At 35.3% G+C, this 25,191-nt stretch overlaps 1 protein-coding gene across 1 annotated transcript in view; it reads right to left on the reverse strand.

The window, feature by feature from the left end:
- Positions 1 to 25,191, reverse strand: part of LOC129218301 (cAMP-dependent protein kinase type II regulatory subunit-like) — a 107,398-nt gene that overhangs the window by 69,602 nt on the left and 12,605 nt on the right. The window contains exon 2 of the mRNA XM_054852539.1: positions 23,273 to 23,305. Within this exon, the coding sequence (XP_054708514.1) occupies positions 23,273 to 23,305 (33 nt within the window). The remainder of the gene's footprint in view (positions 1 to 23,272; positions 23,306 to 25,191) is intronic.

Genomic DNA, 25,191 nt, shown 5'->3' on the forward strand with positions numbered 1-25,191 from the left:
TCAATTAACAACTTTACATCGCTAGCATTCCTTCTTAAAATCATTAACAGCTGAGTTAAAAAAATCCGAAGTACACACCCCCTTAAGCTACGCCCCATTTTGTAAGTACTCTACCCGCAGTATAGCAGAAAAATCATTTTTTTTTCTACTAAATCCCTATCCATCAGCTAGAAGATAGCTTTATGTAATTACTAGTTAGCTTATGAAATGGAGCGTGGCTTCGAGTGTTGGAGCCCTGGGTTTTTTGACTCGAATTTGATAGTGGTTTAAGGAGGTAGAGCTCGGTAAGTAAATGTTGTTTATTGATAATATAGCACAATAAAATCTCTGAAAAAAGTGCAAATAAAATCATAATCACCAGTTTCAGTGCTACTTAATTCATAAGTACTTTATTTGACTAATTTGGGTAGGGGGGAAGTACTTCAGAAAACATTCGTAAAGAAAACGGAACACGAAAATCGGAAAAAAAACGGTGTATTTATTTTGGGAATCGGTTAAAATAAAAAATAAATTAAAAAAAAAATCACAGATTAACAATTTTCGCACCCTTGATTTTTTTATAGCTCAAAAAAATGAAAATTCACGACTTGATTTGCAAAAGAATTAACTAGTTTAAAGGCTAAATAATGCTGATTCTCGATAAATTGAAGAAGAACTCTGATTCTAGAATATTATTCAGAAATTAATTTCAGAAACTAACAGAGAGTCTAGCTGCCAAAATTAAAATTTTGTTCATCCGCTGTAAAAATAACTCATTCTTGTAATCTGCTTGAAAAAAAGCTGTCAGCATCGCAATAATCATATATTTTGAAAAATATTAAAATTAAATCAGATGCTTTTCAAAGTCACAAGCGAATCGTAGCTTTTTAACTTAAGAAAAAAAAAAAAAAAAAAAAAAAAACCTCAGATTTTGAAAGGAATAACGAAAACATGGTTTTATTTCAGAAATAAACTGCTGAATTTAATCGTAAAACTTACCTCGAAATAGAAAAAAGATCCATGTGCATGAGGGCATACATCCATGGACTTAAACCTTTACTTATTATGTATATATTCTCTTTTTAAAACTTTTTTAGGATGGATCCTACATCACGGAGATAATCAGAACAAGGATAGACGAAGACTTTTTCATAATTATAACAATATTCTAAATGTTCGTATATTATATATTGATTTCACGTTACACATGTTTGGAAATAAAAATAAAAACTTAGGGGTAAAAAGCAAAGGTATATTTTATAATTATTTAACAAACATTAAACTAAATTAATTTTACCAAAAGATTTATTTCACATCTGCATTTGAAGTATGAAATGCATGCAATAATAAAGTTCCTGTATTAAACATAAATTTGGCCAAATAAACATTCTATATACAAGCAAAATTAATAAAACAAATAATTGATTGGAAAAAGAAAAAGGTAAGCTTTTTCTTAAGATTATCAAATTTTATTTTCTGTAACTAATTTTAGAACAAATATATACTGACTTAAAATTGTCCATTTTATTGTACTTTTCCTTTGAAATTTGTGGTATAAGTTGGATAAAAATCTGGAAGATATAAGTTGGAAATTTTTTTCTGGAATTTTTTCATGCGATGCAATGAAGAAAAAACTTCTCAGCAATTTTCTCCCGAGCATATATCGATCTAACTGTGCATAAAAGTGGCACATGATTTATTTTTCCAGAACCCAATGTCTGCTGAGGAAGTAGCACTTTAATATTCCCAGTAGGGCAGGGCGATGTAGGAATTTCTACATCGTGATGCATCGCCATCCTTACATCGCGATGTAGCGATGTAGTTCAAACAGTTTGAAATATTCTTTCCGCTTTAGGAGCACCCCTCTCCCCCATTAGGGGAGTTTTCCTTACAAAAATCCAGGCTTTTGTCAGATCTTTTTCTAATTTGGCACATAGGTTCTTTAATCACATGGGGTAGTACCCCATATGAATACTACCCCATGGGAAACTATCCTATGTGGATTTCCAGCATCAAAGGACATCTGGGCCGAATCTGGGAAAGATCCGACGAAAACTGGATTTTTATAAGGAATACTCCTATGGGGTTTGCCACACATAGCGGGACGAACTATGAGAATTCCCAAGCATCAAAAGACAAATGTACCAAATTAGGAACAGATCAGACAAAAACTGGGTCCTTATAAGATCCCCCCCCCCCCACACACGTGGTTTCCCACTCCATAGCGGGACGAAAACGGGAATTCCCGAGCGTCAAAGGACATCTGTGACAATTTTGGGAAAGACATGATAAAACTGGTTTTTTATAAGAAAACCCCTCATTTGGTGGTTGTCCCCCATGGCGGGGCGAAAACTACACTATGAGAATTCCTGAGCATCAATGAACGAACCTCTATGCCAAATTTTGGAAAGATCCGTAAAAAATGAATTTTTTTCAAGGAAAACCCCCCTTGGGGTTGCCCCCTCCCACCCATACAGTGACAAAAGCTAACCTCCGTGAATTCCTGAGCATCAAAGAACCTCTATGGCAATTTTAGAAAAGATCGGACAAAAACTTTTTTTTATATAAGGGTAACCCCCAATGCGGGGTTGCTCCCCCCCCCATCATGGAGGGGTGAAAACTACCATGATAAAAACTGGTTTTTTATAAGAACCACCCCCGTATGGAGGTTGCCTCCCCCCCATAGCGGAAAGAAAACCACCCTATAAGAATTCCTGAGCATCAAATAACGAAATTCTGTGCCAAATTCGGAAAGATCCAACAAAAACTGGATTTTTTGTAGGAAAACTACGATAGGGGTTGCCCCCCCCCCACATAGAGGGTCGAAAACTACACTGCGTGATTCTTGAGCATCTAAGAACCTCTGTGGCAAAATTAAAAAAGATCGGAGAAAAACTTTTTTTTTAATACGGAGAACCCCCAATGCGGGGTTGTCTGTCCCCCCGCCCCCCACATAGAGGGTCATAAACGACCTTGTGTGAATTCCCGAGCCTCCAATAACAAACTTCTGTGCCAAATTTGGAAAATATCCGACAAAAATTAGATTTTTTGAAGGAAAACCTCCATTATGGGGGGTTTAATTAGATACCATGTGGAGTTTAATCTGTAATGATTTGTTTTACCCTTTTTAAGAAGTTGTTTGTTTGCATTTTTACATGAATAAAAATATTTTGACATATTTTTTGTACCTCTTTTGTTAATAATTGCTTCTCTTTTTTTTGATGGAGGGGGGGGGGGGCCGTAGGCCCGTTGTTTCAAATTTTTCCCAAATATGACAAAGAGTCTGTACTCAATAAAAATTTTACAGAAAACCAACTAAAACAACGGCCAGTCATGTGTAAAAACATGAATGTTCAAAAATCAAGACGGGAGGGGGGGGGGGGCAATTGACCCCCTGACCCCGTAAATGACGGGCCTGTGAAAGTAAGTATATGCAATAAAGTGGGAAACTACGGTGCTAAGATTCTGAAGTTAGGATTTGATCACACGCACACAAATCTTATAAATCCTCGTTATAACGAACTTAAAGGGACCATTAAAATTGATTATTATAAAACGTGATTTATCCAAAAAACAATAAACAATAAGACAAGGATTGCAAAAAAGTTCATTTCAGCAGTTATTTGTTTTAAGCGTGTTCGAATTAACGAGGTTCGACTGTATTCTCAAAAAAAAAAAAAAACTAATGTTCTCAAAGGAAAAAAAAAGGAAATAAATTTTCTTAAAAATTAACGAAATTAACGTCTTCATATATGACGAAATTAATTTAAAGAAACTAATGCTCTCAAAACTACGAAAATGATTGTTAATTTGACGAAACTAGAATGAAGAAATATTTCGTTACATTTGACGAAATTCGCATCCTCAAACCACTAACAAAAGCAGTTTCTTCAATTTGACGAAATGTTCGCTCGGAGCATATCCCTGGAAGTGGTTTCGTCAAAAACGAAGAAAATTTCGTCAAATTTGAAAGTCCATTTCTGAGAGTGTACAGAAACGACTTTTGCGCTTATATAGCACGGCAGCCTACCTTCTTATTTGACTTTTAAGAATGCTCTAAGTGAGTGGAAACGCTTGGAAATGCTTTCATAAAAAACTTTGCGTTGTAGTAATAAATCAAAACCAGTTAATTAGTGCATTTAATTTTAATACTATTACACATTTCAATAATATTTACAAAAATAATATTGAGATTAAACTTCTGCACTCATTGTAGGAGTGAATATTCTTCACTCATCATTACTGAAAAAAACTTTAGCAATACCATTTAAGTTTAATTTGAATTCATTTTCATTGTGAAAAACATATCAAGACAACGATACTTTTTTCAGATTAGCATATCGTCTCTCGATACAATTACACTGCTCGACATTGAAAATGCAACACCAAGAATGAGTGTTCAGAAATTTATGCAAATTTTAGAGTAGACGTACATCACTGAGTTATGTAAATAATGTGAAATGATCAGCTCTCCGACGCACGTGAAGTAAGATATAAGGAAAGGAACTTGCAGAATGGGCAATATTCGTGTCGCTATTTTTGACTGGAGAATTATCGAAGAAATTTTGTTTTTGTCTTGGGGATACGTGTAACACGAGAGAATGCGAGGCCACCGTCAACGAAGGCACTTCCAGCAGATAGACGATTTTACGAGGGGTATGGTGATTGGACTGAGAAGGAGAGGTTGGTCCGTACGTCAAATCGCAGCTGATACGCACATGGATGCGAGCACGGTGCATTGGCTGTGCCGAAAATGGTTGGAACAACGAAATGTGGCAAGATTGAGGGGGTGCAGGGGCAGCCAGAGCGAGACCCACGTGATAACAGGCCAGACAACTCCTTCCCCCCCCCCCCCGCTTCGTTACGCCACCAGCCGTCGATCTATGAACTTGGCGCGAAACTTTGAAAGCAGTGCATTTTACCAGTAAACAGTGGTGCTGCTTGCTCTGGCTGAAATAGATGAAATAGGAAATATGTAACTTCGGATGCACATTTTTGAATACAATACTGTTGGATTTATCTCATCCTTTCCACGTACCGGAATGTAGAGGCAATTAAAAAAATATATATATAATACAAGTCTTGTCTGTTGAGTGAAAGTGAGTCAGCGATTTCCGCTTCCGAACAACCTGCATGCGAAGAAAAAAGTTGGGCTCCTCCTGGAATAAATTTTAAAGTTCGGAGGTAAGTACTTTTCTCAGATAAACAAATTTACATTTCATGCAGTTAAGGTTACTTAACTTTTCCTCCATTACACAAACAATTGTCAGTTTCCTTTCTGATATCTTTGTCTGTAATTTGTAATTTCAGCGTACTGCTTTAAAATTTGAAATGGTTAACTTGCAACTTTTTATTTCTTTATTTTTTCAACCTTGTACACGCATTTATTCGAAATGGATTTTCCAAGATGACAATATACATATGTCAAAATTTTCTGCAAATATACTTGTTGCTATCAGAAGCAACGTAACTTGGTGTTGATATTCAGTTAATATGTATGTTAACAAGTTTATTGAAACAGGCTTTTAACTGAACTAATCTTATATTTTCGGTTTCGATTAAATTGTTTCATACGCTAGCATGTGTTATTTTGATCAAAAAACATTCCTTGATGGGCTTCCGTAGTTCTGAGGTAGAAGATTAGCTTTGAACGCCGGAGGTCGCGGGTTCGATACTCAAACATTTCCCCCCAACTACGCCCCTTCAATGTTATTCAAACAAGCTGGTTCTGTGCGTAAATTTAAAAAAAAATATATGTTTTTTTCCACTGTTGTCTTTAAGTTTTATGATAGTATTTATGCACAAATTGTGGTTGAGTTAAAGGTATTCATAATTTCAGGGCTTAAGAAAGATTACTTTTGAGCAGTGGATACGCAACGTGTTTTTGCCAAATGCTCTATGCTTGTTTATGCCTAAAAAGGGCAAAATGTCTTGAACTACATATTTTTTGTACTTCTTGGGTTTTCTGTTAATGGGCAGTTCTCAAAAGGTGGGAACAAAAAGTTAACTTTGAGCAATTTCAAAAATTTTTAAATTTGACATCAATTTTGCTTTTATTCTATAGTATGCATACCTAGAACACAATATATGAACATGAAAAGACAGCAGGTATTTGTAAAAGTTGTTAATTAGCAAATTAAATCAGCAGTCTGTAGGTAACAGATTTTGGACATTGTTGTCCTGTAGGTAACGGATTTTGGACATAATCTTTATGTAAGTTTCACCATTTTTGACAATTGTTAATCTGATTTTTAACTTTTCCAATGAAAATTTTATTTACTACTTTTCGAATTTTGCAATTTAATAATAAAGAGGACATTAATCAAGTACCTGAATGGCTATACATACTGCTCTTTACATATAATAAAGTTTTGGAATGATTTTGAAAAAGTTGATGAAAGGTAAAAAAAAAGCTTCAAATTAAAAATAATACAAGTGTAAAAAGTGACATCAGTTTTATAATTGAATATTTTTTTAAATGTCATAAAAATTAAAACGATGTCTAAAAATAGTTATTGAAAAAAGAAATTCGTATTTCTATTTGGAGATCGTTAAATTATGTTTCGAAAAGAAAGAGAAAAAAAATTCTAAAATAATAAAAGCGGGGGAAAAAAATTGCTAGCGCAGGTGATAAAGTCGCCAAAACTGGTGCAGCTGACGAAAAACTACATTTTTCAAACTGGAATTCCCTTCTGGTAACCTTTAGCTTATAGTACACTGTGTTGTCGCCAACGGAGTTTGCTTGGCGATTTTAGCGCAAAATGGCTTTTGTTCGATCATAACCAGCCATGTTTCTACTGTAATTTATGTATTGTTCAATGTGTAACGTATTAATTATGCAAAATACCAATGGATTACAGAAGATAACATTATAATAACCTTTTTTATTGAGGTTAGAAGACAGTGGATGATCAAAAATTATGAATAAACGGACAGAATTATCGGCGTCAAGATCGTAACGCCGTTTGGACATCTCAAATGTATGTTTAAGAAAAATTATTTTTCTTCTAAGATACTGCATAAAAGCTTATGAAAACACTTTTAAACAATTAAAAATTGATTCTCAGGATCGATACATATCTTTAAAACGAAAACATCATATACTTAGTTCTCAAATAATAGCATTGTAAGGATCGTAACTTTTGGACATACATCAAATTTCAAACTTACTTTTTTCTAAAATCGTTTACAAAGTAAATAATCTGTCTTTACTTTTGTTATTTGTGTAAAATATTAACAAAAAATTATTCAGTGTAAGATTCATACCTTTAATTTTTTTTTTTTTTTTTTTTTTTTTTTTGGAAACGTATGGAAATAATTTAAAAAAAAATTTTTAATGGTACATTTGCTCAGTTAACGTTTTGGTATGTCCAAAATTGTGCCTTTTAGCAAAGAAAATATTTTTTAAGGGCATTTGAAGAGCAATTTTTCCATAATTTATGTCAATTCTTGTCTCTATACAGTATTATAATTTAACTCAAAAAATTTTTGAGTTAATTAAAATGAAAGTTATTTGGTGTTGAAGCTTCAAAGTTGAGGTCTGTGTTTGCTCCCACCTTTTGAGAACTGCCCTAATAAGCTTTCAGGAACTCTGAAACTGTAACATAAATTGAATTAAGGGGCTGTCCATAAAGTATGCTGCAAAATTTTGAACAAATCCCCCCCCCTCCTTGTTACATGTAACGCTGTTCAACAATGAGCATATTGTTATAAACAACGCGTAATGTCACACTTCTCGTTATCCCCTCCCTTCCCCCTGTCACAAAACTGTCACACTGAATTCCTAAAAGAGCATACTCAGCAAAATGTTGATCTAAATTTAACATATATGAGGTTTTAAGTATTGAAAAAAGTTGCTAAAATGGTCATTCTATGAAAAGTTTTTTGAAAAAGGTTACTTTGTCATCAATTAATGCTTTTTAAAATAATTTTTCAAAAGCCTAAAATGATGAACTATTGAAGCCCCCCCCCCACACACAAGAATCATTAGTAGCAGAAAAAGCTAAAAATGGAAAAGTAGCCAAATTCCAAAAAAAAAAAAGGGCTGCTTAGATATTGAATACATTTTTTTGATGTACAACATACAGTATTCATGATGTTGTATAATTCATTCTTTATTTTAATTAATGTTTTTCAAGTTGAATTCCTGTGTAATTTTTCGAGAGTGGCCACCGTACGGGGGGGGGGAGTAGGAATCATAGTCTCATTGTAATGATAGCTTTTCAACGGCTATAGTTAAATAACTGTGACCTTGAAATTTTAAGGGAGATGGGGGAGATGTTTTTGGGGTATTTTTCTTGAAGTTTTCATAATTGAAGGGGGTAGGGCAGCGTTTACTTTGGGGGATGGCACCCAAGCATTCATGTCTTTTTAAAAGCATAAATTTGCTCAGCTAAGTTAACATTAATAATCTGGTATTATGTACTTTAATTTGATGTTATGTCTTTGAAACATACTGCAGTCATATTTCCCATTTACTTAAGTAAAAATGTTTATTTATTTTTTAAAATTTCAGTTAATTCTTATTCAAATACAATAGTAAAATTATTTTTTGTTTTGATGTAATTGTAAAATGAAAGTTCGTTTTTTTTATTTGAATACTTCTTAAGAGTTAATGTTTCAATACAATATACAAGTAGTTAAAATGCGATTAGTTAAAAAAAAAAAATTCGAATGAAAAATAAAACTGTGTTTATTTATCACTTCATTTTAACATGATTGTAAAATAAAATCGTGTTTAGTTATTTGAATACCTTGTAAGACTTATAAATGTTTTTATGTAAAATACTATGAATTAAGCTCAGTGTATTTTTTAATGTATGATTATCGGTTTCTTTTTATGTTTTCAAATGAAAAAGTAGAACTTTTAATGCGACTAAAATAATAGAAGACAATAATAAATAAACCAAATAGTTTAATTAAACCAAAATACTAATCGGAGTGCTCACTTCCCAATATCATTGTGGATCGACGAACGATGACGTCATTTGCTAGTTGGATGGCCTTCCTATCTCGAAGGCCTCGACCAGAGTGACGTCAGAACGGGTGGATCGACGCATCCACCGACAAGCTGTAGCAAATCCACAAGTCACTTGTTCCTCGATTCTGTAGCAGGTGCAAGATACTCTGAATGTTCCCGTGTCAACCAAAACTATTTCCCGTCGTTTGGTCGCATGTGGTCTGCAATCACGGCGCCCGCTAAGAAGACTGCCATTGACCCCACAACATAGACAGCAACGTTTAGTATGGTGCCAGACTAGAGCGACGTGGATGACAGAATGGCGAAATGTCGTGTTCTCAGATGAATCCCGCTTCTGTTTATCCAGTGATAGTCGCCGCATACGTGTGTGGCGTCGACGTGGAGACAGATTTAATCAGGCAGTAACTGTGGAACGTCCCACCGCACAACAACCACCGCCCTAACTGCTTGGGGCGCAATTGCGTACAATTCCATATCACCTCTAGTTCGTATTCAGGGCACTAAGACGGCCCAACGATACTTGGATAATGTGCAGCAGCCGGTGGCAATCCCTTACCTTCAAGGGCTACCTAATGCAATTTTTCAGCAGGATAACGCCCAACCACACAGTGCTCGCATCTTTCAACATGCTCTCCAAGGCACACAGATGCTTCCCTGGCCACCACTCTCCTGATCTGTCACCAATGGAACATGTGTGGGATGTGATTGGACGCCGTTTGCAGACTCTGTCCCTGTCTCGCTCCGAAGACGAACTGTGGCAAATGGTTGAAAGGGAATGGAGAGCCATTCCTCTGGACACCATCCGCACTTATTGACTCTATGCCTAGACGTGTTTCTTCGTGTATCGCTGTCCACGGTGGTCCTAAATCCTATTGAGCCGACGCCGTTCTCGCTCTGTATTCTGCCTATTGTTTTGAAATTAAGATCATTTATTAATCCTTACTGTCTCTGTCTTTTTTCCAAATTTCATCACTTTCTGACTACTCCTTCTTGGTGTTACATTTTCAATGTCGAGCAGTGTAAATAATAATAGATAAAGGGGATATTTCAAAGAAAATAAATAAAACAAAAGTTACCAAGGAAATATTTTTAGCAGGTTTCTTAAGAATGCGTCGAGGTTTTATTGTACCTGTATGAGTATCAGGGAAAAGGGTAAGGTCGAATACTAAAATATCAAAAAAAGTCTGAAACATACTTATACAGGAAAAATTTCATATTGCCATTTCTATGAAATGAAAGTTAAAATTACATTAACATAGGTTAGGAACATTATGTAAACTTTTACCAAAGCATTAAATGACAACTTGGAAATTTGATGGCACATCATCCTGGATATAAATATAAAGTCGAGGTGTTGTGAATAAAACTATATAGTCAATATCGCACTAATTCATTTTTTTCAATCTTCCAATGATTGTTATCACTCAATCAGTCATCGTTGCAGCACGTCGAGATAAAGTTTCTTTCTTTTTTTTTTTTTTTTTGATATTTTCCCACGCACTCTTGATTATGATTGCATTGATGAGTTCGCTTTTTCCTCGATACTCTCTCTTTTTCTCTGTCGCATATCCTCATGAACAGATTGCACAAGTGTGCAGGAGCACCTCAAACTAAAATTTTTAGGAGCGGGGAAATTTTCAATTTGCCAAATGAAATTCCAATTAATACGATCATGCACACATAACATCTAATGGAAAAGAGCTTTAGGCATAAAAAAATAATAAAAATTTAAAAAGAATCAATGTTGCAATACTGTCTCAAATTCGCCAAATCGTCAGCAAAATTTACCAAATAAAAGAAACTAGTTGACCCGTGTGGAACTCCGCACTTTGCATCGAATCGTTTCAGAAGGCATTTCGCTCTTTAAAAATTTCAAAGAAAGAACATTATGAAGAAGAACCGAAAAAAGCAAACGGAAAAAAGTAAGCGCACAAGAGAAGGCATGTAATTTGAAGAATCAGTAACAAAATCTTCTTAAATACAACTCTGTGATAATTTGATCATCGTTCACCTTTTGGTTGTACGTATTTTCAATGCAAACATTAATATCATTAAAAGTATGGCTGAGTAACTAGTGAAAAAGCAGTAATTTTGCATGTGAAAAAACAGGTTGTGGCAAATACAGTCCTACCCATGTGAGCATCTGTCGGAAAAAAAATGAAACATTAAAAAGATATTTATTGGCACGGATTCGAACTGGCGCCATTCTGATTAACAGCACGACACTCCAACAAACCTAGCAATTGCGCCTTCCTTTTCGAATGCTATTCATTGAAGAAATGCGTAATAAAAAACAGCAAAAAAAAAAAAAAAAATCATGCGTCTATGTTTTGTCATTAGCCAGCATGATACGATTTAAAATTATTCGTAAAACATGGAATTTGATTAAAGAATGAGGAAGATCTGACGAAGCGATTGAAAATGAGTGTTTTTATTTTTGAATATTGAACTATTTCCCATAGCAGGCTGCTTTAACCGTTACGGTTTAAATGACCGCACACGTTTTTCTTTTAATCGAACACTTAAAACTTCAAAACTAAAACCAGTTGAACTGAGTCCGTTTTTTAAGTGTAATTTTTCGAACTTAGACAAAATGTTTTTTATTTTTTCCAGCCGAAAGCAGAGGAGTAGAAAATGATTTCTTACCAATGAAGTTCACAATAATTTTAATGTTTTACATCGTATTCGAATAATTAATTAAAGGTTTACTGGGTGAAACTCCCAGTGTTAATTTGGCGTAGCATTTTTTCATTTATACAAAAGGTCGAACACTGCTATTAGAAAAATCTACATTTCAGCACACAATGAAAATATTTTTCTGCACAAAAAGGATTCCCTTGAGGTAATTCTAACACTTTTTTTGCTTACATTATGCTTAGTGGTCTGGACGGAGTCAAAGCTTTTTTTGCAAAAAAAGGAAGAACACCCTTCGATTAACAATCAACTTATCTGAATGATAACTTTAGCCAGCATAGAGGAGTCGAAACACCAAGTAGCACTCCCAATGCATTAATTTTATTATGTGTGTTATCTGTTGTATGTTAGGAGTATGTTGTATGTTATGAGTACATGTAATGAGTGATATTAATATAAGTTTGCTATCATGCCGGACAGCCCGAGCTTGCCCGAAGTTCAAATAGTTTATAGCCGAACGCTCTACCGAAAAAAACTTATCAGTTTAACCGAACTACTAAGTGCGGTGCTTTTAAGCTTTATTAAAGAAAAAAAAGCACAGGTTAATTTTTTTTTTTCTTCCCGAAAGTAACGCCAAAAATTGGAAAATTGTATTAGAACTTTGCTTTAAAAAAATCTGCATAAGAACTACAGACTGCATCAAGATTTTGCAGCAGCAAGGGGCGTTTCCGAAAACTTGATTTTTAGACCGTAAATCTATTTTTCGTCATTAGCCGACCTGATAAGTTTTAAAATGAGAGGAGAATTTCTTCAAGAGATAAAAAAGATCTCGCATACTGACAGAAAAATAATACACAGAAGTAGTATATAAGGTAAGATATTGAAGAGAAGTGTTTTTATTTTTGAAAATTTTTGCAATTTGTTATAGCAGGCTGCTTGAATCGTTATAGCTTAGATGACAGCACGTGTTTATCATTTTACAGCACGGTTAAAATACGAAATAATTTGAACTAAGTTCTTTTTTAAGCGTAGATTTTCGAATGTAGTAAAAATGTGATAAGCTATTTATTTATTTATTTATTTATTCAAAAAGAAGAAAAAAAATATATACTTTACTTTTCAAATTGAGATAGTAATTTTTTTATTTGTACAAAGAGTCAAAAACTCAATAGAAGAATCTATATTTCACAATATAAGATTTATTAATTTTTTTTCTGAACAAAAAAAAATTCCATTGTAGTCTGAAATCTTATAAACCTGATACTTATATTTTCGTTTACATAATGTGTTAATTTTCTTACCGGAGCCAAAGCTTAAAAAAAAAAAAAAGCCTTGCAATTAAGAATCAATTCAGCTCCATGTTGAATCAAGTTTTCATAACACCACGGAGCGTTTCCACCTCATCTATTCTCTCATGATCGTTATTCATTGTTATCAAGTTTTCATGTAATGCGCGATATTTCTTTAATTTTTTGATGCAGTTTGTCCGGACGTGGGCCCGAACACGCATTCTCCTGGTTACCAGTCAAACGCTCTGCCGATCAAGCTATTCAGCTCTGTCGGTCACTGTGAAAGTTAAAGTTATAAATTTAACCGAAAACCTCATTCTGGTTCTTTAAAACAGGTTTTTTTCACAGAAAAAACAATTTTTAGATCGTGGGTCTATTTTTCGTCAGCAGCCAGCACTATAAGCTTTGAAATAAGGTGTAAATCAAAGAAATCGATCAAGAATTGATGTCAAGCGTAATATTATAGCGTTTTGCTGTAGTCCTGCAGCAACCTTTTAGCATCCGCTTTTGGTTTACAATACTTCTTTTTATTTTCTTATTAGTAGGTTACTCAAAACATATTGAGCAAAATGCAAAGCTAAATTTCAGTATAAATATGATTAACTTGTTGCATCGATCGGCATACCATGTAATGCATGGTAACAAAAATCAACATCCGCCAATCATAGGCCAATGCCAATAATCTTTTTTTCTTTTTTTTTCCCCACATATTAAAGGATGCTTACATTAAAATTTCAAATTTTCTTTTCCAGAAAGTAACAGTTAATTTTCAAAAATTCATAATTTTTTACACATTTTAATGTTATTTTCAATAGTTCACATTGATATAAACATCCAATTCTGTTTCTGGAAGTTTAAATCTACTTCCATTGTGCAAACGATCAAATATGGCGACAAAGTGAAAAATTTAAAATAATAAGTAGATTTTTGGATTTGTAGTATAAAAGTAGTAATGAATAATTAATAATCCTTAAAAAACTATAATAAAAGCAAAATAGTCAGTATTTAGTACATAAGAGTCTAAATCAATTAAAACAAAAAATGTTATGAAGATTTAATTTTGCATTTTTCCAGAAAATAATTAAAAATTATCCGGAAAAAAAGGCACAATTTGTGTTGTTTTCAATAGTTTGCATTGCAATTAACATCCAATGCCGTTTTCGGGAACTTAGGCACTTAAAAAGTCTTGTGTACTTCCATCTTGGGAATGACCAAATATGGTTGCTATGCCCAAAAATAATAAATAACTTTTTTAATTTGTCGCATGAAGACAATTAGAAAATAATAAATCTTCATGAAACTACAATTCACTGAAAAGTTTTTATCACATTTGCGTCCAAGGCAGTGAGGATATAATCTTATCCTTCTGTTTTAAAGACCAAAATTTTTCATTTCTCAAGAAAATTGTTTTAAATAATAATAATGGAAAAACAATTTGCAGACCATGTTTTGCTATTTTCATCAGTTTACAATTAAAGAAAACATCCAGTTCTGCTTTGTTTTTAGAAACTTGGGCATTTTAGGATCGTATCTACTTCCATCTTGTGAATGACCAAAGATGGCGACTACGTTTCACACGTAGCTGAAATGATTTTCCAATAAAAAAAAAACGATTTTCCCCGATCGACCCTCCCATCTACAGGTTGTGCTTCCGAAGCAGTAAATTGTCTTCTCTCCTGTTGAGTCTGTGCATAATTCCTGTTCACCTGATTTTTTTTCCCTTGGGAACTACTGAGAGCCATAAATGGCGGCTGCTGAAGATTTTTTGGGTCGCCACTTTTTTCATTGCTTTAAAATTGTTACAATTTTTTAAAAATACATCGATAAAAATGAAGATGAGATCTCATAAAACAAAATTCCCTGGGAAAAAATTGGGAAAAGAAAAATTTTGCGGACACATTTGGAAAATTCCCTGACATTTTTGACTATGTTATTTTCCCTGATAATTCTAGGTTTTCCCGGAGCGTACGAACCCTTAAACGAACAGATTGTTGTGGCAACCCATCTAAAACTTTAGGCAGTAGAAAGAAATGCGTTCCCCTCACTGACTCCATGTAAGAAAATCTTCGCTCTTTTGGCGCATTTTTCGTTGTGAAAAAAAACGTTCATTTTTCGATTGCACTTTTTTAGTGCCAACGTCGGTTTAGATAAAAATTTACAATTTTTTTCGTGAAATCACAATAAAAACGAAGACTAGATCTCATGGTACTTAATTCCTTGCGAAAAAAATGGAAAAAAAAATTTTTGGAGGACAAAATTTGAAAACTCCCTGATTTTTCCGACATTTTTGACAACGTCATTTTCCCTGACAATTCCCGGAGCGTACGAACGCTGTGAAAGAGATGAAGGAGAATGATGTAATCGAACCGTCATCCAGTCCTTGGGCCTCTCCCATCGTCTTGGTCCGAAAGAAAGATGGCTCCACCAGATTTTGTGTCGATTACCAACGGCTGAATGAAATCACCAAGAAAGACAGTTACCCTCTTCCACGGATAGACGACACCTTGGACACTATTTCCGGACACAAGTGCTTTTCGACCCTGGACTTGAAGAGCGGCTACTGGGAGGTTGAGATACACCCTGATGACCGAGAGAAGACAGCGTTTACAACTGGACAAGGCTTATGGCAGTTTAAAGTGATGCCCTTCGGCCTCTGCAATGCACCAGATACGTTCGAGCGTCTTATGGAGACAGTGCTAAGAGGACTCTCTTACGAATCGTGTCTGGCCTATTTAGACGATATCATCATCGTGGGACGCAGCTTCGAAGAACATCTGGCTAATCTCAGAAAAGTGCTGCAAAAGCTTAAGAAAGCCAATCTGAAGTTAAGCCCGTCCAAATGTAATTTGTTCCGCCGGGAAGTGAACTACCTTGGTCACATCATCTCTTCTGAGGGTGTACAATCCGATCCAGAAAAGGTATCTAAGGTCAAGAGTTGGAGTCGTCCCGAAAACATCCATCAGCTGCGAAGTTTCCAGGGGCTCTGCACGTACTACAGGAACTTTGTGAAGGGTTATTCCAACATTGCACGACCTTTGCATAAGCTGACGGAGAGCAAGCAGAAGTTTGAATGGTCCAAAGAATGCGAAGATGCATTTCTACGACTGAAAGAGGCTTTAACATCAACGCCTATTCTCTCATATCCTCAGCCTGGAAAGTCCTTTATCCTCGACACTGATGCGAGCCACGAGGGCATCGGAGCTGTTTTATCCCAAGAAATAGACGGCAACGAACATGTCATCGCTTACTGGAGCAAATGCTCATCAAAGTCGGAGCGAAATTACTGCGTCACCAGAAAGGAGTTACTGGCCATAGTGAAAGCTGTAGAACACTTCCATCATTACATCTACGACCGAAAGTTTCTGCTTTGGACAGATCATGCCTCGTTAACTTGGCTTTTGAACTTCAAAAATCCGGAAGGCCAGATAGCCAGGTGGATACAGCGACTCCAGGAATGAGACATGGAGATCAAGCACCGAAAAGGGTTGTCTCACGGTAATGCAGACGCTTTATCAAGGAGACCCTGTCCTGAGAACTGCAATTATTGTTCCCGAATCGAGAAACAGTATGGAACGACTAGCTCTACTGCCTATCAGGTGACAGTGACTCCAACATCATCAGAACTTCATCCATGGAGTGACGACCAAGTTCGAAAAAATCAACTCGAAGACCCAGACATAAAACCAATTTTGAAGTTCATGGAAAATGACAGTCGGCGACCTAGCTGACAGGACGTTTCCATCTTCAGTCCTGCAACAAAAAGATACTGGGCTTTATGGAACTCACTCCATTTACGGAACGGCATGCTGTACCGAAAATGGGAATCTGACGACGGCAAAACATATAGGTGGCAGTTACTACTTCCCCGATCAAGGATTTCAGATGTTCTGAAAGAAATACATAGTAGTGCGACTGGAGGACATTTTGGTGTCTTGAAAACCCTCAATAAAGTTCTTCTGGAGCAAGGCGAAGGATGACGTGGAGAAGTGGTGCCATTCTTGTCACGCCTGTGCTGCTCGTAAAGGACCGAAGAAAAGAAGCAGAGGGAAGCTACATCTGTACAACGTTGGAGCTCCTTTCGAACGAATTGGGATCGACATCCTGGGTCCTCTACCAAGAACTGCTGATGGGAACAAATACATTCTTGTTTCCATCGACTATTTCACCAAATGGCCCGAAGCATATCCCATTCCAGATCAAGAAGCTACCACCGTAGCAGAGACTCTAGTCCAACATTGGATCTCGAGATATGTAACACCTTTGCAGATTCATTCCGATCAAGGGAGGAATTTCATCTCTGGGTGTAGTGGACAACACCACTACACCCACAATCGGACGGCATGGTGTGCGGATTTAACCGCAGAATCCTGAATAATCTCTCGCTTATGGTCTCCAGAAATCAACAGGATTGGGACAAGAAGCTACCTTTGTTCCTGCTGGCCTACCGCATTGCTGTCCACGAGACTACCGGATATGCCCCATCTCAGATGCTCTTCGGACGAGAGCTTCGGCTACCTTGTGATCTCGTCTTCGGTCGTCCTCCGGATGCGCCTTCATCGCCTGAGGAGTACATCCAGGATCTCCAGGCCCGGTTGGAAGACGTTCATAACTTCGCACGAGAGCGAATCAACATCGCGGCGGAGAAGATGAAGACCCGATACGACACAAGGTCTACTGGACATGAATTCAACGAAGGCGACAAGGTTTGGTTATGGAATCCCATCCGACGGAAAGGTCTTTCACCCAAATTGCAGTCGCATTGGGATGGACCCTACAAAGTCCTTAACCGACTGAATGACGTCGTAGTGAGGATCTAAAAATCACCTAATGCAAAACCTAGGGTTGTACATTATGATCGGTTAGCCCCATACTATGGCCATAGTTCATGAGTATTACGTAAACAACCATGGTTGATAACATAAAAGTTGTAGATAATTTTTTTTTGCTTTTAATGTTTAGTAATATTTCTTGTTATTATTGTGTGTTCTGTGTATTATTGGTTATTATTTAACGTTTGCATTTGTGAACTTGCGAGCAAAGTTTGGCACCTTTTCTGGGGATTGTACTGCCCGGGACGTGCAGTCCTTAGGAAGGGGGCAATGTTACAAATTCTGTAAATAGTAATTATTGTAGTAACGTAACCTGTAAATAGTTTCCCGTAATGAATATACAGCCCCTTATATTCGGATGAAGTATACGATCCCCTATTTTTCATTGATAAGATTCGTGAATGAATAAAAAGAAGAAATAAAATAACGGTCTACTATTTTCGAGAAGCATTTGGAATCTTGTGGAATACTTGAGAGTTCTCTTTCGGTGTGTATAAAAAGCGTTGTGCATGATAAAAAGTTTAGTTTCGATTGAGAATTTGTACTGAGAGTGTATTAGCTCTGTTTATTGCGAGGCATTTCGCTGTGCTGTTTTCGTATTTGGAAGTAAATACGTGTGTAACCGTTGAGTTTACGGTGTTGAGTGATATTTGCTTAATTGCTGATGATTAATTTAGCAGTTGTTAACGATTTCTCCTGTACATAGTGTAAATAAAGCTCCTGTGTTTTTATCAAGAACTGTGTCGTCCTTTCAAGAAAGTTGGAAGTCGCACCGGATCCGTTACAATACTTTCTCTTCATGTAACTAGAAGGGCATTGGGGATCTAAGTATCGTTCCAGCATATCTTAATCTTTCCATTTTGTCAATTACTACAACTGGTAACCTTAGCAATCTTACAGCTAGTAAGCCTTACACAGTGCCCATCTGGGGGGGGGGGGAGGGGTTGTCATGGCGCAGACTGCGTCATTTAAATTTTTAGGAGGGACGTTTTAAGGGGTATTTTTCTCTTTTGGGTGAGTTCTTGCTTGGGGGAGGGATATTTGCGATATTTTTTTTTTGGGGGGGGGGTTACCTTTGATCTTAGGGGGGAACCCCTGCTTTACATTTTTGTCACTAAAGGTAACTTAAAACTGGGTTTTAAAACTTTTAATTCAGGAAAAATAGAAGAGTCTTTAAACCCCTTCCCAGACTATCACCTAAGATCGTCTGAAATTGTATTGTAGGAAATTAAGTTTCTAAAGATTTCTGGAGGAGAGTGACGAACAATTTTCTCTAACGTCATCAAAGGTAATCTACAACTGCACTTTTAGGAGTTACATTGATTAAAAAAAAAAAAAATCTGGAGGAAAAGTGCTGAATTCCAATTTTTCCCACTAATGTCCTCAAAGGTCGTTGAAATGTCCTTTTCTCCAACGGCATGAAAGTTGATCTCGACTGCGTTTTTGCATTTGACTTCAATTCCGAAAAATTTCCGGGGGAGAATTCGGAATAACAACCTCCCTTTCCATAACATCATCACGTATAATTACCTAGAGTTGGGTTATCGATACCTCAGCACCCAAAATTAAAGGGGGGGATTCCATGAACTATTCTTTCTCCCTTTCCTACAATTACCTCACCAAAGAAAATCTGAAATTGCGTTTCGAAAATTTAAATTTCATAAAATTCCAGGTGACAGTTTTCCATCCATTCCTTTCGACTTTCTGTCAACGATGGTCTAAAATTGCTTTTTAAGGACTTCAGTTTCAAAAACCTTTCAGGGGTTGACTCCCCTTTCCTTGGCAGTACCGAAGATAACTATATTGCTAGTAACACAAAAAATCCTACTGAAATATTTTAGTAGGCATTAAAGATCATGACACTATATAAATTCAACTTAAAACACCGCATTTTAAATACAAATCTAAAATTAAAATATCATGTGCTTGATTGTTTCAATTAATTACTTTCCAGAAAAAATCAATAACAATGTGTATAACTATAACACTTCTTCTTCAGCAGCAGCAATACAGCCCGGTGCAGGCCAATGCTTTCTCCGTCTGCTATCTTCAGGCGGCAGAGTCATATATAAATATAAAGTATCTGTAAAAAAAAAAAAAGAACAGGGGCGGGGATTGTCCGGTTCCAAAAGAAAAAAAAAAAACATTTTTAATCATAAGAAATAAATACCTCCAGGTATATGTTTTGAGGTTACAAGGAACTAATTTTTATGCCAATTATGTGAATCTATGGATGCAAAAACCTAAGCTAAACTTCAAGACTAAGCTTCTTTTAGCATAGATATCCTTGCATTCGTAAGCTCACATATTTTTGGGAATTATGTTCCCACTACAGATCATACCTCATTGGTGGAACCTTTCTTCTTAAACTGTCAAGTCAAGAAATCAATAATTTTCTGAGAATACCCAAATTTCTGAAGATGAAGGAAAAACTAGCAATTCACTGCTTCTTGGAAATGCTCTGTTAAAGGAAGCGGACAAAAACAAATGCAATAAATCTAGTATCATAAGTGTTATTTATGAAGATGAGAGAAATCACTAGGAGCAAGTCCCCCATCTGCCTTTGGCCTCTTAATAGCCCAATGCCCACACGGATTCCAAAACTATATCGTATTTTCGGAGGTAAAAAACGCCGCGGCACTTATGAGAAAAAAAAGTTTATAAATTACCGATGCGGCGGATACAGCAGGTGCGGCGCATATTACAACATTTTTTTATTTTACAACATTTTAGAGAAAATTAACTATTTTGAAAAAAAGGAAAATAAAATGTTTCGAACTTTCTTCGAAATGATCGGAAATGTGTTCAAAATGTGTTTTGAATAAAAAATAACAAAATTTTGTTCTTGGATTTCCGGTAGCATTATTAAACACGCTTTTTTTCCCCAAGCGATCAACTATGCAAAAAATTGATGAATTTATAGTCGGTGTGTCCAGCCTTTTTCGCACTAGCTTCTGCTGTAATTCAAGTCCTTTTTAATTAACGGGAAGATAATATAAAATTATGAAAAATGTGTTTTATGTCTTTAGTTTTTAGTTAAAAGGATTGAGCTAAAATCAGAAAAATGTCCAAATTTTCGAGTAAAGATCGGGAAAACTTGCGGAAATCTTATTTTGCGGTAAAGTCCAGATCTCCTGCTTTAAGCATCATTTTTTGGACTAAGGTTGCGAAATTTAAGCGAGTTTATTCTGTAATGATTTCCAAGTAAGTTCATTACTTTTTTAAACATCCATAAAGGCGATTGTTCAAAGTTTTTTTCATGCGCAATGTAAAAATTTTCGGCAGCGATCCGAAATTCAGCAAAGTCCGTGGTTGTGGGATTTAGCGTAATTAACTATCAGTAAGTAGTTAAGAATTTTTTTTTCTGAAATATTTAATCTGTTTAAATTGCGTTCCAGATATCTTCAAAAATAAAATTCAAAAAAAAAAAAAAAAAAAACTCATCTTTTACATTGTTTGTTAAACTGAAAGCGTGGCGCTTCCGCCGGGTTCGGCGCAAGCTTCCAAAAATACGGCAAGTGCAAAATTGCTGGCCCCATATGATTAGTTTTTAAGCCACAGAGGTGCTTCTGTAATTTGATATGAGCATAAAAAAAAGAAGAAAAAGGAAAATACAAAGCCACATGAAAAGAATTGCTCAGTTGCCACCACTTGATGCATAGGAAAAAAAAGGGAGGATTAACATTTTAGTTTTTTTTTTTTAAAAGGATTTTTTTCCTTCTTTTAAAAATTACTAAATGCAGAGTGGGATAAGTGGAAAACTAGAACATTACTCGCGATTATGGCGAAATGCGTACGTCCGCAATGAATATATCCGCAAAGCAGAAAATATTTTCTTACAGCTGCGAATGTATCTGCGTCCATCTATATTATCTAGCTATGATAACTACGTTTTACATTAGCAATATTAATTTTAAACAAATTAGAAGTAAAGAAGGAGAACCGGAATGATTGTCGCGAGATGCGCGTGCTCGCAACGAATGTATCCGCACAGCAGCGAATATATTCGCCTTACGCATGGGTGTATATTAGGGTTTCCGATCTCGAAGAATCCCGCACGATATTTAGCGGGATTGATCTCGCGGGATTTCCAATCCCGCAAAAATTTTCCATGCAGAAGTTTCCCAATTTTTGCCGTCCATAAAAAGAATATTTGTGCAAGTATCATCTGAAGATTTGATCACCTTCCTGTATATCTACGAGAAGAGTAAGAAAAACTTTGTTTCATATGATGAAAGGTAGATTTACGAATCAAGAAAACAATAAAAATAGAGCGTATTTTTCTGAGAATGAATTGGTATTCGAGGTTTTAAGGTTCATACGTTCAGCTATTGCGAATACGCGTAAAAATGAAAAGACTTGATGAAAACATAAATTTTGAAACCCAGAAAATTGGGCTTTAGGAGAAATTGAAAAGGTGTATTACAGTACAGCAAAATCCGCTGGATTATCCAGAATGCAATGTTAGAATGCTTTTATAAACCTAAGGAATTCGCTCGAAGCCTTTAACTTACTAAAAGTGCACAATAATTCTTTCCAAAGAAAAAAATCAATGAAAAACTTATTATTTATGTAACCTGTAGAAAGAGCCTGCCGATGTCAAAAGCCTGCCGATGCTGCTACTAATAATAAAAATGTGGATGGCACCTTAAAAATATGTAGTATGAATCAGCTAACCAATCTTCAATATTCAGCACGACTCTAAAAGAGGCGACAGAAACTTAGATGAAAAATTCGACTTGCAAGACAGTGCAGTACGTTAAGCTGCTTCGATTGTCTCTGTAAAGTGAGAGGTAAACTTTTACTGAGATTGCGACCCAACCAGCGTTCACCCCTGCTGTAGCGAATCAAATGCACTAATGCAATGACCAACGTTAATGAAGCAACAAGGCAAGTTACACAAATCAAACAGGCATCTTTCTTGTCGAAATTTGAAGTTCATGAGCAAAAACCTCTAACATGACATTCTCTATTTAAAAAAAAAATCTATTTAGAAGGTGAAGTTAATAAGGATATTTGCTAAATATGTCAATTATTTAATCTCAGTAAAAAAGTGACCTAGTTACCTTTGAATGTTTTGCATGTGCGAAAAAAATACATAACATACAAATATAGCACATAAATGAGTATTAAAAAAAAAACAATTTAATGTAGCATTAAAGGAGAGTAAATTTTATGGAAGGTGCAGATTTTCGGTGTTAATGCCATTAAAACAAGAGGGAAAATGAAGTTTTCCGTTGTTACAGATCTCTGTAGTTTGGAGGACATTTTTACTTAAGAAATAGATTTCCCCCTTATAATTGCATTCCCATTTTACTTTTGCTTACTGGCAGTGGGGGTGTCTGCCACCCCCAAAAATGAGCACTGCAGTACCCTTGAAATCTGCGTTCCTTCCATGAATACTGGACTCATTGGACCTTTGTGCTCCATAGTTGACTATTTCTGTGCCATATTTCAAAACATCATGAAATATGACACAAAATCGGTCTATTTGAAAAACCCTCTAAACATAATCATTCAATCATTCTTTTGACTAGAAATTTTTAAATTAAAAAACTTACCTGATTTTCTTCTGGAATACTGGTTAACTGATTCTGAAAAAGAAAATTGGTTTGTTAAATACATTTGTTAAATAATGAACTTTAATTTCGATATTTTATTAATGAAAATTACTATAAATAGATTTCCTTTGCAAGAAAACGATTTGAATGTTCATTTTTAACTATGCTATCTAAAAACGGACATTGAAGTACTAATGTACTTTTAGATTTCAAAAATTAGTTCAGAGACTTTGCAATGTATGTTTTTTAGAGCTTCATGAAGGTTATATGGTCCTTTTACTTTTTTCTTACTTTACTATCCACGGTTTGAAAGGTTGCCTTTTTGTTAAAAATTTTGCAAAAGATTATTTTGCTATTGAAGAATTTTATGTTTGAACTATATTTTATCAGTGCACCAAATTTTGAGAAAGATTCTTTATGAACCACAACGACCCTAAATAGACTGCCATTTGACAGTTTGATTCGAACTCCATGCCACAATATTTGTTACATTGAATTATATGACATATGTGCAAATTGAGTGACAGTATCCCCCCCCCCCCCACCCTGGCCCTGCATTCCTTCTCTATAGCAATGCTTACTGTTTTAAAAGCAAATAGTTAAACAGCATTTACAAATGCTTTTACCTCTAGCACAGCTCAAAAATTATACTGTCCGACATGCCCCACACATGCAAAAATTCCAATCGGTCATGAATCTTTTACCCTTACATGCCCAGCTGGGCATGTCATTTTTTAATCAAATATGTATTCCTAAAACTATATTATTGTGTATTTTATTAAAAAATTATCGCACCCAGAGCTCAAAATTTATCTCAAGCAGTACTGCTAAAATCATGAACAATTTGATTTCACACTTTTGGACAAAATCATTGGGAATCATTGGCTAAGTCAGCAAGCAATCTGCCTTAAGTCAAGTGTATAGAGAATGTTTTTGTTTATCGCGACAGGGATTGCCTTATTGACTATTAGCAGTTTGATTATAATTGCAATTGATGATGTGGAATCAGATAGTTTTGAGCCATGAGGGGCAATCAAACACCGGTTGTTTAAAGGAACAAGACATGTCGATTGACATGCATGTCAACAATAATAATGGTAATATAATTTAAATTTTGTAAATTTTAACAACAGCTTATTATGTTCCATTTATTTAAACTAATTTTCTTATAATTTATATTAAAATATTTCTGGATTCAGATATAAAGCTGTCAAATTACTTTTTGTCTGATTAATGCTTCTGACAAATTCAAATGTTTTTATATACAATATAAAAAACTGGGCATAAAATTTTATTTGGACATATATTTTGTACACAAACATGCACAGCAGGGCATGTAAAATTTTAAAGATTTTTCTAGCTCTGCCCATAGCGATAAGAGTGATATGCATTACCCAATAGGTGCTTAACGACTGAAAGCAGATAGCAATGCTTGAAACTCTTAAGTGTTTTAACAAATTTGACCCGCCCTGTGCTGTCAACTGGTTCTACTATAACCCCTCAGAAGAATTAGCCTCACTTAAAAACAAAGTTTTTTTTTTTTTTTTGAAGGAGGTAGTTCATCATGCGAGCCTAAAAAACTAGTGAATATACTTGAAAAATAAAAGATCGAGTGTCGTTGCAAAGATCAAAATGGGAAGGAAAGTGTGTAGCTCCAAAAAAATTATGGCTTTAATAACTTGATGTTCTTAAATATATTCAGTTGAGAGGATTTTAAGTTATTTACAAATACAAGGCGAACATCATAAGAAAAAATGACTTAATTTTTTATATTTCACAATAAAATACTTCTCAATAAGGGTTTGTTTACTTCTTTAATTAACACACACAATTTAAACAATTCTTTTTCCTACTAAGTTAGTTTACAAGTACAAAAAAAAGGGGGGAGGGAGGCCTCAACTGTAGGGCATCAGCAGCAA

Source organism: Uloborus diversus, chromosome 3 (genome assembly GCF_026930045.1).
Source record: "Uloborus diversus isolate 005 chromosome 3, Udiv.v.3.1, whole genome shotgun sequence".
Lineage (NCBI taxonomy): Eukaryota > Metazoa > Arthropoda > Arachnida > Araneae > Uloboridae > Uloborus > Uloborus diversus.